Source organism: Populus alba, chromosome 17, assembly GCF_005239225.2.
Source record: "Populus alba chromosome 17, ASM523922v2, whole genome shotgun sequence".
Classification (NCBI taxonomy): Eukaryota; Viridiplantae; Streptophyta; class Magnoliopsida; order Malpighiales; family Salicaceae; genus Populus; species Populus alba.
This window is the reverse complement of record NC_133300.1, coordinates 18165040-18177073: the sequence shown is the minus strand read 5'-3', so window position 1 is coordinate 18177073 and position 12034 is coordinate 18165040. Positions and strand designations below refer to the sequence as shown.

The 12034-nt window shown below is 33.4% G+C and overlaps 2 protein-coding genes across 2 annotated transcripts; one reads left to right on the top strand and one right to left on the bottom strand.

Annotated features, from left to right (window-relative positions):
* The first annotated feature begins 687 nt into the window (after positions 1-687).
* LOC118028828 (protein TIC 40, chloroplastic) lies at positions 688-8741 on the top strand. Its single transcript, XM_035032543.2, has 14 exons — positions 688-1066; positions 1227-1323; positions 1461-1518; positions 1607-1624; positions 3214-3493; positions 3806-3912; positions 3991-4054; positions 5238-5316; positions 5591-5631; positions 6141-6186; positions 6705-6799; positions 7656-7759; positions 7832-7879; positions 8372-8741. The coding sequence occupies exons 1-14, from the start codon at positions 844-846 to the stop codon at positions 8411-8413; spliced, it is 1302 nt and encodes a 433-aa protein (XP_034888434.1). The 5' UTR covers positions 688-843; the 3' UTR covers positions 8414-8741.
* A 98-nt stretch (positions 8742-8839) lies between these two features.
* On the bottom strand, positions 8840-10064 carry LOC118028829 (psbQ-like protein 3, chloroplastic). Its single transcript, XM_035032544.2, has 2 exons — positions 9318-10064; positions 8840-9064 (listed from the first exon to the last, which is right to left on the bottom strand). Exons 1-2 carry the CDS (start codon positions 9780-9782, stop codon positions 8969-8971), a joined length of 561 nt encoding a protein of 186 aa, XP_034888435.1. The 5' UTR covers positions 9783-10064; the 3' UTR covers positions 8840-8968.
* Between the last annotated feature and the right edge of the window lie 1970 nt (positions 10065-12034).

Below are 12034 nucleotides of genomic sequence, written 5' to 3'. Positions count from 1 at the left end.
TTAAAAAAATTTATTATTTATTATTTTTTTTCTTTAAATTAATATTTTTTTGGTGTTTTCAAATCATTTTGATGTGAGGTTGTTAAAAATAATTTTTAAAAATAAAAAAAAATATTATTTTAATATATTTTTTAATAAAAAAATACTTAAAAAAATAACCACAGCCATACTCAAAACGCTACCTCTATCTTATATTTTTTTTCCAACCAGAAACATGTACATCTCAATTTCTGCTATATCTTCTCTTTTATACCAAGAGCCCTGACATTAATCATACATAGTAGAGATAACTCTACAATTTATATTTATAATGTGCATGGTGATGTAAAATGTTTTTTAAAAATATTTTTTATTTAAAATTAATTATTTTTTTATTTATAATATCTATACATTAAAATTATAAAAAATCATTAAAAGCATGTTTAAAAATATGATTGGGTTATTTTTTAAAATGTTTTTCACTCATAAATATATTAAAATAATATTTTTATTTTTAAATTTGTTTTGATATTATTAAAATATAAAAAATATATTAATTTAAAGAAAAAATTTTATTTTTTTAAATTGTTTTTAAAAGACAAAATAAAACAGCCTAGAAAATAAAAGCGGGCGCACTTTTCAACAGTTTCTAGGTCTCGGTTCTGGATCAAACCAATTTAACTGGCCCGGGCTCAACCCAAACCGTGCCGGGTTTGACAAAATTAGCTTCATTTTCCCTTCCACTCTTGTCTCTTCCTCTCGTCGTTGAAACCACACAGACCAGAGTGAAATCACTTCTGCCACCTCTTCATGCTCTAATTCTCTGGTTCAGGGTTTTAGAAAGCAAAATCCAAACCCCGAAACATGGAAAACCCTAGATTGTCTCTACTCTCTTCTTCTTCGCCTAAATTAGTTATGAGATACCCAACTTCATTCAAAAACCCTACCACCCCTAAATTCTCCATATCCACAACCAGACCCTCACTTCCTTTCCCTCACAGAACTTCCAAAACTGTCCCTCATTCTTCGAGAATTTCCATTTCTGCCCTTTCCCAATCTCATGGTCGCCGTAGAACCTCAAAAAATGGTAACTTTCAGCCCCTCAATTACTAATTAACATCAAAGTCTCTTCCTTTTGTGATTTTACTTGTAGGGTTATTTTTATTTTGTGTTAAATTTTGTTTCTTTTAATGATTTTGGTTTTTGGGTTTTGCTAAGTTTGTGTTATAATGTGATACGGAAATTAGGGAGTGAATATTTTGCTAGCATTTCGTCATCAAGTGGACAACAGACGGCTTCTGTTGGAGTTAATCCACAGTCAGTTTCGCCACCGCCTTCACAAATGTAATGAATTCTCTTTCTAGCATTTAGCATCTCAGATTTTTAGCTAGCTTTGCATTGGCTTGCCCTACTTATATGGGTGTTCTTTGTTTTTATGTGTGGATGGATGCTTATTTTGTTTCTTGATTGTGTGTTTGTAGAGGATCGCCACTGTTTTGGGTTGGAGTTGGTGTTGCGTTGTCAGCAATTTTTTCATGGGTGAGAATCACTGTTTTATATGTACTTTTATCCATTTGTTATTTTTTTTTTCTTTGTTGTATAACATTGTGTTTTATCAAATGTACAGGTGGCTACACGGTTAAAGGTGAGTTCTTATCTCCTGCAAGGTAAAAATGTCTCTGTTTTTGCTGAATTTTCTGGTCTTCTTGCTGAGCAACTATGCAATGGAATGATGACCGAGGATTTTTTTTTAATCGTAAATTACTTGTCACCATTTGATGTTGCATTTATGGAAAGAAATTCGTAGTAAGGAGCTTGTAAAATTTAAGTTGTGGAAACTGGTATGTCATTGACTCCTATTCCTTGTAGAGTTTTTTTATTTTTATTTTTTTTTATTTCCTAACTACCTATCAATTTGTGTGCTATAGAATTGGGATCTAGAGTCAAGGTTGGGGTTTGAAGGTTCCTAGTTCACTTAGGATCAGTTGTTGAGAGTTTCTGCCTAATAATTTGTGTGTATATTTGGTGCGGTGATAGATGGCATAAGTATTTCCTTTTCCTGTCCTTTTTCATTTTTCAGTTTCTTCCTTGAGGTCAGCAACAAATTCATGTCTCTGTCTCATATTAAATTTTCAGATGCTTCTTTCCTCATTCTGTTTTCTCATAAAAGTCCGCCCTGTTTTCCCCTCAGTGTCCCTCTTAGCTTTAGTCCGTCCTATGTTTTCCCCTATTTCATACTGCTCGCAAATTTTTTTCCTTTTCACCTTTTTGTTTTGTTCAATCCATTAATTTAATACATGTACATTTAATTCCTCTAGTCTTTCAAGACAGCCTTCTATAGATCCATCAATGTAATTAAATTTTGTATGGTGTTTTGAAATTTAATGACATTTATTTTCCTTCTGTGAAAATTGATTTGTTTGGATTGAGGTCCTCTGCTCTATTCCTTCTCATTTCAACTCTATTGAAGGTTCATTATGCCAACTTTAAATTAAATGACTTACTCTTCTGAACCAAATTGCTTGATCTAACAGTAGTTAGGGGGTTGGTGCTTTCTTTTGTAGGTGGATAATTAGTACTTCAGATTTGTTCTAATTTCTCAACCCAGTGTTTTCTTCTAACATGTCTTTGTCAATGATTTTCTCTAATTTTTAGTTTCAAATATTTAGAGTAATTAAATTTGACTTGATTCAATTTTCATGGATAAGTGAAGCTTCTGGTGAGTTAGTTTTTTTCTAGCACCTACTGCCTGCTATATTAATCACGTGTCTCAGTTCCTAGAGGAGAGATGTTATAAAAATAACTGCATCTTATGGGATTTACTTTTCAAAAACTAGAGGACCTTTGACCTCAATGCAGACATTTCCATTGAAACTAGTGGTACACTTTGACCTCAGTTAAAGGACCTTCACATTCTACCTTCGACATCAATTCTACTAGTGGCATGCTTTACATTCGACCTTCACGTGTTCCTTTCTAAACTTCTTTGGGTTATTTCAAGACAACTGCTCCTTCCCTGTATACACAACATTTTGGCTTAGCATATATCATTTTCAGGCAAACAGTATGATCTTTGCAACTCAATCAATTAACTTTGCAAATAATTTAACTAGTCATTCTAATCTATTTTGCATGCATCTTTATCAGTCCAAGTTTCACCTCTTTGTTTAGAGATAGCTATAAACATTCCGTATTTAACTTAAGTTATTTCTTTATGCTCATCTTTTCTTTCAGAATTATGCCATGCAACAAGCTTTCAAATCTTTAACAGAGCAGATGAATGCACAAAATAACCAATTCAATCCCGCATTTTCTTCAAGGTCACCTTTTCCATTTTCTCCACCACCAGCATCACAGCCTGCAACCTCACCTTTTCAAGCTGCTTCTCAACCTGCAGTCACAGTAGATATTCCTGCCACAAAAGTAGAAGCAGCTCCAGAAACTGATGCTAGAAAGGAAAAGGAAACTGATACGCTAGAGGAAAGAGAGATAAAGGAGGAGCCAAGGAAATTCGGTATGACAGAATCTTTGGTTGTGAGTTCTTATGCTGTTTAGGGGTTGCTATTTGGCTGATTGACGACTGATAATTGGTTACTGAGAAATATTGAATTTCCCTTCTATTTCTATTTCCTTTCCTTTTTTTTTCCCTGTTCATCTTCCTCTATTTCCTTCACTGTTTGCTCCACTCATGCACAACTATAACTTCAAAACTGAACATACCTTGGAAATGCTAAACTTCTATTGCCCAATTTAGTATTGGGCACTTGCTTATAAGATTTTTAGAAATGTTCTCCATAAGAAAGTGTAATGCAGCTTCTTCTTGCAGCTTTTGTGGATGTTTCTCCTGAAGAAACCTCGCTGAACACTCCTTTTTCAAGTGTTGAAGATGTCATCGATACAAGCTCATCCAAGGATGTTCAGTTTGCGAAGGAGGCGAGTCTTTATTGTTGAAACTTATCTCTATTCTATATTAAACTTTTTCAGATGTAATTATTTCAATACTATATGCAGGCCTCTCAAAATGGAGCTTCTTTTAATCAGGGCCCAGGTGCTTCCGAGAGTTCTCAATCTAGTCGTAAGTAAAAAAGACAACTAAAACTACTCAATTGTCTTGTGCATTGAGATACATAACTTATCTTGCCATTTCTTCTTTGCAGTTCACATGTTACTTTTATGTGTTCTAACTTTTTTTCTAATCATGAAACCAGGAATTCATGGACTTATGAAGTCAACTTTTAATATCTATTAGTGTTTTGGTATTCTAGTTCTATTAGAGAATATATAAATCATATCTTGAGACCTCACCTAATAGATTAAGATTTTGAGTTAAATTGGTTCAATGACATGGTATCAGAGCCTTGATAACCAAGCGGTTATGAGTTTGAATCTCACCATCCTTATTTATTTGATAAAAAAATTAAACACAAGGTAGTGTGGGCATGTGTAATTTTCAAGTCCAAACAGTTTTCACTTGAGGGTCTTCAAAAATGTTTGCTAGAAGAAAATAGGAGACTGGGTTGGATAATAGGCTAGCAGAAGATACAGAACTTAAAAGCATTTATGATGCAAAGATCAATACCCATTTTTAAAAGGAAATATGCAATTAATAAAAATCCTTAGCAGGTGGTGGTAGGATTTTAAAGCCTGATTGAACGTGTAGTGTGACTATTCAAGATTAACCTTTTAGGAATTTCATTGTTTGTTTTAGCAGGCTGATGATTTTCAGTTGCATATAATGTAATTGCTTGCATTGCCATGGTATTGCTATATGCATGTGTATAGGGAATCGTCCATTCAGATCCAATAGTTGTGTAGAGAATCATCCATTTACACCAGCTGTATCTATATGCATGTGTATAGGGAATCGTCCATTCAGATCCAATAGTTGTGTAGAGAATCATCCATTTACACCAGCTGTATTAGCTCATCATGTCCTATTCTTGATAAGTGATATAATTGTTGTGTAGAGAATCATCCATTTACATCCAACTGTATTAGCTCATCATGTTCACACTGCTCTTGATAAGTGATATGAATGAAGCAATTTCTCACTCGGAGCTGTATGGAATTGTAGTTTAAGGATGATTTCAGGTGGGAACATGGAAGCATGTTCTAATTTGATGTTTTGTAGCCTTTGACTTTTCCCACATGACACCGTGTGCTTGATTGCTATTTATGGCCTTAATTCCCATTCAGTATTCTCTGATATTTTTTTTTAAAAAAAAAAGCTTTCTGAGTTGATATTTATTCATGGACAGAAAAGGCAGGATCTTTCTTATCCGTGGAAGCTTTGGAGAAAATGATGGACGATCCAACAGTGCAAAAGATGGTTTATCCGTAATATAGCTTCTTTTCCTCAAAAAAAAATCAATTTGTGCTTTCCCTAGTGTTGTAAATTCATTGTGCTGCTGTTCCATTCTCCTGGAATTTCTTTATTTGCAATTAACTTCAGTGACCATGTTAGTTCTCTTCTTGCTCTTTTTTCATATAAACATATGCTGGGCCTTACTTTTTTGTTTGTCTGAATTACTTATGGTTAATTACCCTGTAAAATTAGATGCCCCATTTCATGTTTTCTTTTTACAGTTTGATTCTTCTCATATCCTTGCAGGTATTTACCCGAGGAAATGAGGAACCCTACCACCTTCAAATGTAAGTCAAACCTTCATTGATGAATATTCTCACGAGGAGGTTTACTTTGGATGTAGTATTTGAGAATCTTGTAAATATATTGCATCACAGACCATTGTTTCCTGTTGTTTAACATGGTATCAAAATCATTAGTGTTTAAGTGAATGCTTAAATATGTAGTGCACAATTTGTGTAGGTAGTGGGAATTCAAGTTCATTGCATGTCCTTTCTTTGTGGATGTGATTTGCTATCATTATCAGGTCAATTATTTCGCATGTAATGTATTTTCAATTTAGATGTTTGCATGGCTTTTGTTTTTCTGAGGGGGGTGGGGTGGGGATCTTGAGTTGGTTGTCTTCCTTCATGGTTCACTGCTATTTTGTTATTACTTTTGTTGATGCAACCAATAGCCTGGGTTTGTTTTTCCTATCCAAATGCAAAATTCATTAATTTTAGCAACTCTAGATTAAGTGTGAATATCTGTTGACACATTATGGTTTTCTGTGCTGTGCACTGTGACTATGTAATAGGGATGCTGCAAAATCCACAATACCGACAACAATTGGAAGAAATGCTGTAAGCACTTGTTCCAGCTCTTTTGCAGTTAATTTTGTTTGATGATGCTTTATGTTGACAGCGTGTTTGACCTTGATGATATTGAGCCTTATGTTTTGATTCTTTCATAGTATATGAAAGCATGGTGTGTTGAGGAAATTTATTAATATATCATTAACCATTATGAGATGCTATTGTGCTAATTTCTATTGTTTTCTCACTGATATTTCAAATATATCTGGATTGGGGATTTCAATGCATTTACATTCAGGTTTCTGAATGATATTTTAAACCCGTTTGCTTTATGCTTTGATATCAGAAATTTCTGCATGCGGTCCCTTCACATCAGACATGTGTCAATAGTTTGTGTGGAGTTATTTTTCCAGTTGTATTGGATGTTCTGTTATTATAATTTTTTATTCTTTTTTTCTTAATGTTCAGCAAGGTGCTTTTCTACTGATACGTTTTATTATAAGCATAGCCCAATGAAGAGCCAGTTTTTCATGGATCTAACTTCATTTGCTGTATTTTTTTTCCAGAAATAATATGAGTGGAAGCAGTGAATGGGACAGCCGGATGGTGGATTCTTTAAAAAAATTTGATCTCAGCAGTCCTGAGGTTAAGCAGCAATTTGGTGAGTTTGGCATTGATTGTTTCTGCTATATGTTTCATCTTCCAAATGTTTATGATTATAATTTGAGAACATTAATTTATTGGATTGTTGTTTGCCTTCTTGCTACCATTCCCTTTTTTTTTTTTTTTTTATTTATATTATATATAAGGGATTTTATAAACTTGGTTGTTAGTCTTTTGGCTGCAATGCTGGCATATTTAGGCTTGATCTGCTCAATTTGGCCCCAATACATTCTCTCAGCTTGATCTGCTCAATGAAGAGTGATTTAATGAATTTTGATGTTCTCCAATAATTTCATAAATGATATCATAAACTTTTTCCAGGAATTTTTATTACTCTTTCCCCCCATTTTCTTTTTTCATCTCATCATTGTATCTTCTCTTTCCCTACCCGAGCTTGACATGCATTACTAGTATTGTCCTGAACTTGATTGTTCATTTCAGTGGACGCGACAGATTATCTCTAAATTTGCATTTAACAGAGGTGCCAGACTGAATTCATTGCATAATGTAACATATGGATTAGGAATAAATTAATAATGATGAAAGAACATTTCATGATTAACAAGAGTTTTGGCTCTATTAGCATGAAGTTTTTGTACTCTGGTAAAATATCCGGGTTATGATTTCTGAGAGTGCCTATTGTTATTTAATCAATGGTTAAGATGCAAAGGTTTATAAATCCACCTATGTTCAGGATTCAGCTTACCCAAAACTGCTGCATGATTTATGCTGGATGTACTTGGAACTTGTTCAACTTTTGTTTTCAGACTCTAATTTTACATTTGATACAGATAATCTGAAAATCACCTTTTGTTTTCTTATTGTGTGGTTTTATGGTCATTTGTGTTTTGCAGATCAGATTGGCCTTACACCTGAAGAAGTCATCTCAAAAATCATGGCCAATCCTGATGTTGCCCTGGCATTTCAAAATCCTAGAGTTCAACAAGCCATTATGGAGGTATATTGCAACTGACTTGCAATTAATTTTTTGAAATCTAACCATCTTTGTAATATTTTGGCCATTTTGCAGTGTTCACAGAACCCACTAAGCATTGCCAAATATCAGAATGACAAGGAGGTATAACCTTTCTCTTCTTATCGCAGACATGCTTCATCAATTATAGAAAATTGTTTGTCGCTGTAATTACATTATTAATCTACGAGTTTTGGTCTTTTAAAATGTCAACTTTCTACCTGGAGGACTACATTGCCTTTTGGTCTGTTATTATGTGTTGTATTGTATTTGTGTCCAGCAAGTACCTCATCAGCATGAATTATTTAAAGGTTAATTTACTTGAAGACCTCAGATAGTTTTCCAAAATAACTGCAAACAACATTCTCCTGTAAAATGGTTTTCCTCACCTTTGATTGATTACTTCCTCCCTTTTTTATAACCAAGTCAACCACAACTCCAAACATACTTTAGCTGTTTTCTCCCATTCTTTCACAGTGCATATTCATTTGTTACTCAAAGAAACACCTCGGGCTTATAGGTTTTAAGTTGCATCAATTCAATAGCTCTCTGAAATATCTGAACTGGAGAACTTGGGATGTTTTCTTCTCCATGCAGGTTATGGATGTCTTCAACAAAATATCAGAAATATTGGGATGACCAGCAGACCTTAATCTCATCATTCTTGGAACAACCATGGTTTCCTGGGAAAGACAAATTGGTGGATTTTCCATACAGCCAATAGAGGCAATTTCCTTCTAGAGTTTCTGCAAGTGATATTCTGGAAGTGTTCAAATTTTGTATAATCACCACTTCTTGAATTTTTATCAGATAGGGCATAGTTTTGCTTTAAAATTTGGAAAGGTTTTGGAAAGATCTTGTAAAATAAACCACCCTAGAATACCATTGCTACTTTTTAAAGCGCTTGTATGTGGGGCGAATAAAAATTCAATAAACTTCCAGAAATCTAGACGAGTGAACGTTCTCAGATCTTCCATGCTGCTGATGTTTAAGTTGTGTCTATCGCAGTAATCTCAATCTATTTTTATTTTTTTTATTAAATGATAGTTGCAAACCAGCAAATGAAAAAATGGCTGAAGTTCATATCAATGTAAAAAGTAAATGGGCTACGACATCATACACCGGGTTCCGGTCATAAGGTTTGATCTCAGCTTCTTCGATCAACAGGGAGGTGGGGCAAGCACCATTTGGAGATCATATCCTAGACAAGATATGATCATAAGCCGCAACAATATTTTCGTAGCATTGCCACACAAGTGAAACATCTTTCTCTCTTACTGCATAGTCTAGCTGCAAAATTTCCATTAAATTCAACATTGTCAGCTCCAGGAACAGTATTGTTTCTAAAAACAAAAGAGTATAAGACGAAAGTAGTCATGAGTAACAAATTAGCTAAAAAAGTACTGGTAACCAATGTTCAAGGCGTCCAACTGAATAAACCAATTGTCACCATTAAGTTCATGAAAATCTAATAACAGTGCCACAAAAATCATTCTATAAAAGATCCTCCATACATGAAAAAAAGGGCGTTAAAAGTACTTACTTTGGTTACATTGTTGAAGAGATTGGAATACAGGGTCCTCAGTTGAGTCCTGTCCTTTCCAGGTTTGCTTTCAATTACAGTATAAAGATCCAGCTTCAAGTTTGAAGAGCGCCTTCTAAGCACTTTCTGTGCTTCTTTCCAAGATTGTGACCCTAACAGATCTTTCAGTTGCAACAAAGATTGTGCGTAGTCTCTGACTCCACTCTCAGCTTCTTCAACTGATCTTCGATCAGGAGTTGCAAACCTGAATTCTAGTCCATTTGCAATATCTTGACTAAACATTGCTTCCTTTACCAATACCATTGTTGCCACTGCTGCTATTGCTCCTATTCTTCTACTTATATTAGACCTCAGGACCTTGAGGGCCATATGACCCTTGGACTGAAAGGTTGGGTTTATGCAGCAAGTGAATATTGGGGGATTGTGGGTTACATTTTGCACTGAGACTAATGGTCTTAATGTCATCCTTGATCCTTTCAACCTCTAGAAGACCATCTGTTGGTTTACGCATCAAAAAGTTAGGGCTCAGCTGGCAAGGCTAAAGAAAGGATGGATGAACAGTTCTATCATTGCTTCATTAGTCGGCTAAACTGAGATGAGACCAGAAACTGATGGAAACCGGCAAGTTTAGTCGCTTCTCTTCTTAGTGTTGCTAAAACGCTATCCAGTTCAGATTTTGAAGAAGAGAGGAAGAGTGAGCAAAGGAAAGGCAGAGATAATGACTTTTTTGTGGCCATGTTTTTGTATCCTTGAGCTGAATTGGGTTTCTGTCCTTTAGTGTAGTAGTCTATTCTATTGTTTATCATTACTAGGAAAAGAGAGAAATTACATTTACTATCCTAAAACTTTAGTCAACAAATGTTAAAAAAAGTATTAAGATCACGTAAGTGTTTTTAGTAGAATTAAAACAAAAAAAAACTAGAGTGTTGAGTTAAATTTTAATTAATTTTATAATATGATAAAAAAAAAATTGAATAACAAAAAAATAATATTGACCTTGTCAAGTTGGGTTAGCTCGTAAAATCCTTGACATATTAAAATTAGAATAACCTTGTAAAAAAAAATATAATAAAAAAATTAATTAAAAAAATAAAAATAAAATATCTATGCAAATCCGATTCAAAATTTCAAATATATAACCCAAAAAGTTACGAAAATCCTGATAAATAAAATAACGAGGGATAAAAATTGAAAAAAAAAATTTCAATAAAAAATAACTATAAAAAAATAAATAATAATAAAAAAATAAAGATTAAATCCAAAATAAGCAAAAATATATATGAGTTATTAATTAAAAAAATAAATTTAAAGATTATTTAAAAAACATAAAAAAAGTTATTAATAAAAAAATTAAAAAAAACATAAAAGAACAAGGTTAAGTGTTGTAGGCTTAATAAAATAAGTCAAGTGCTTGACCCACTAAGAAAAGGCCATGAATGGCTTTTATTTAAAGTTAATGGAAGCAGATGACTTGTTGTCCACTATATTTTGTGATAAAAATTTCTTTAAATTTTGGCTAGTGTAGTGGCTAGAAAAAATAAGTTTTTTTTTTTCAATTTATTTTTGATATAAAACACCTAGTAATTTTTTTTTTCTTTCTAATTTTACATTAAAAGATATCAATCAACTAGTATATCAATTAATATTAAATTCTGCAGTTGTTTGTTACATATTGCTAAAGTAGGAGAATAATTAATCTCCACAACGGGAGGAGGGACAAAGTACTCCAAAAAACTTCACAAGAATCATGGAGAAGCTCATATCCCATAACACAAACCATTGAAGCAATTAAATAATAATAATAATAATAAAATGTAAACTAATAGCCGTTTATGCATCCATAACAAATTAACCAAAGAATTTGGCTTAAAATGTAAAAAAGCTAATTAAAATACTTCAGAATTAATAAACATAATCTAAAGATAAGAGTACTTGTTCCTTTAAAAGGTTTTAACCACACACATGCAGCTGATTTTTGCTTGAATGATTAGCTTATTGTCCACAAGATAATCATTTCATCTCTTTCTACCATTGCCAAGCGAAGAGATATGCTTTCATTATCACCTCCTTTTCCGTGGGGATAGAGAACCAATTGCCTGTAAAAAAAGAAAACAAAAACATCAGTTTCCTTATCTACAGGTAGAAGATGATGATGGAAGATAGGATATGGTACGTATGGGTACGTAGAACTAACCATTTATAGCCACCTGCTTCAAAGGCATTTGTTACGTATTGTTCTATTTCTGTACTCTCTAAAAGTGTGGAGAAGGACTCAATTTTAGATAAATAATGAGATGGTGGAAGTTTTCTGAATTCTTGCTTTTCTGCAATGTCTAGAAGAGAAGTATTAGAGCATGTCAAGGTAAAAATTCAAAGAAAAAAGCAATATTTTAAGATAATAATTAACATATCACTCGGTATATATCAAGTTAGAATAAAAAAGATTGAAAGCAAACCATCTAGGTGGTGACCCAGTGGTAAAAACTTGGAACCAAGAGGTTTGCTCCCTCTATGGTCTCAGGTTCAATCCCTGGAATTGCTCATATGATGGTCACTGGAGGCTTATATGGTCGTTAACTTCAAGGCCCGTGGGATTAGTCGAGGTGCGCGCAAGCTGGCCCGAACACCCACGTTAAACTAAAAAAAAAAAAAGATTGAAAGCATCTTCGACCTAAGAAATAATTGTATATTAACTCTTTAATAAATAAAATAAAAGG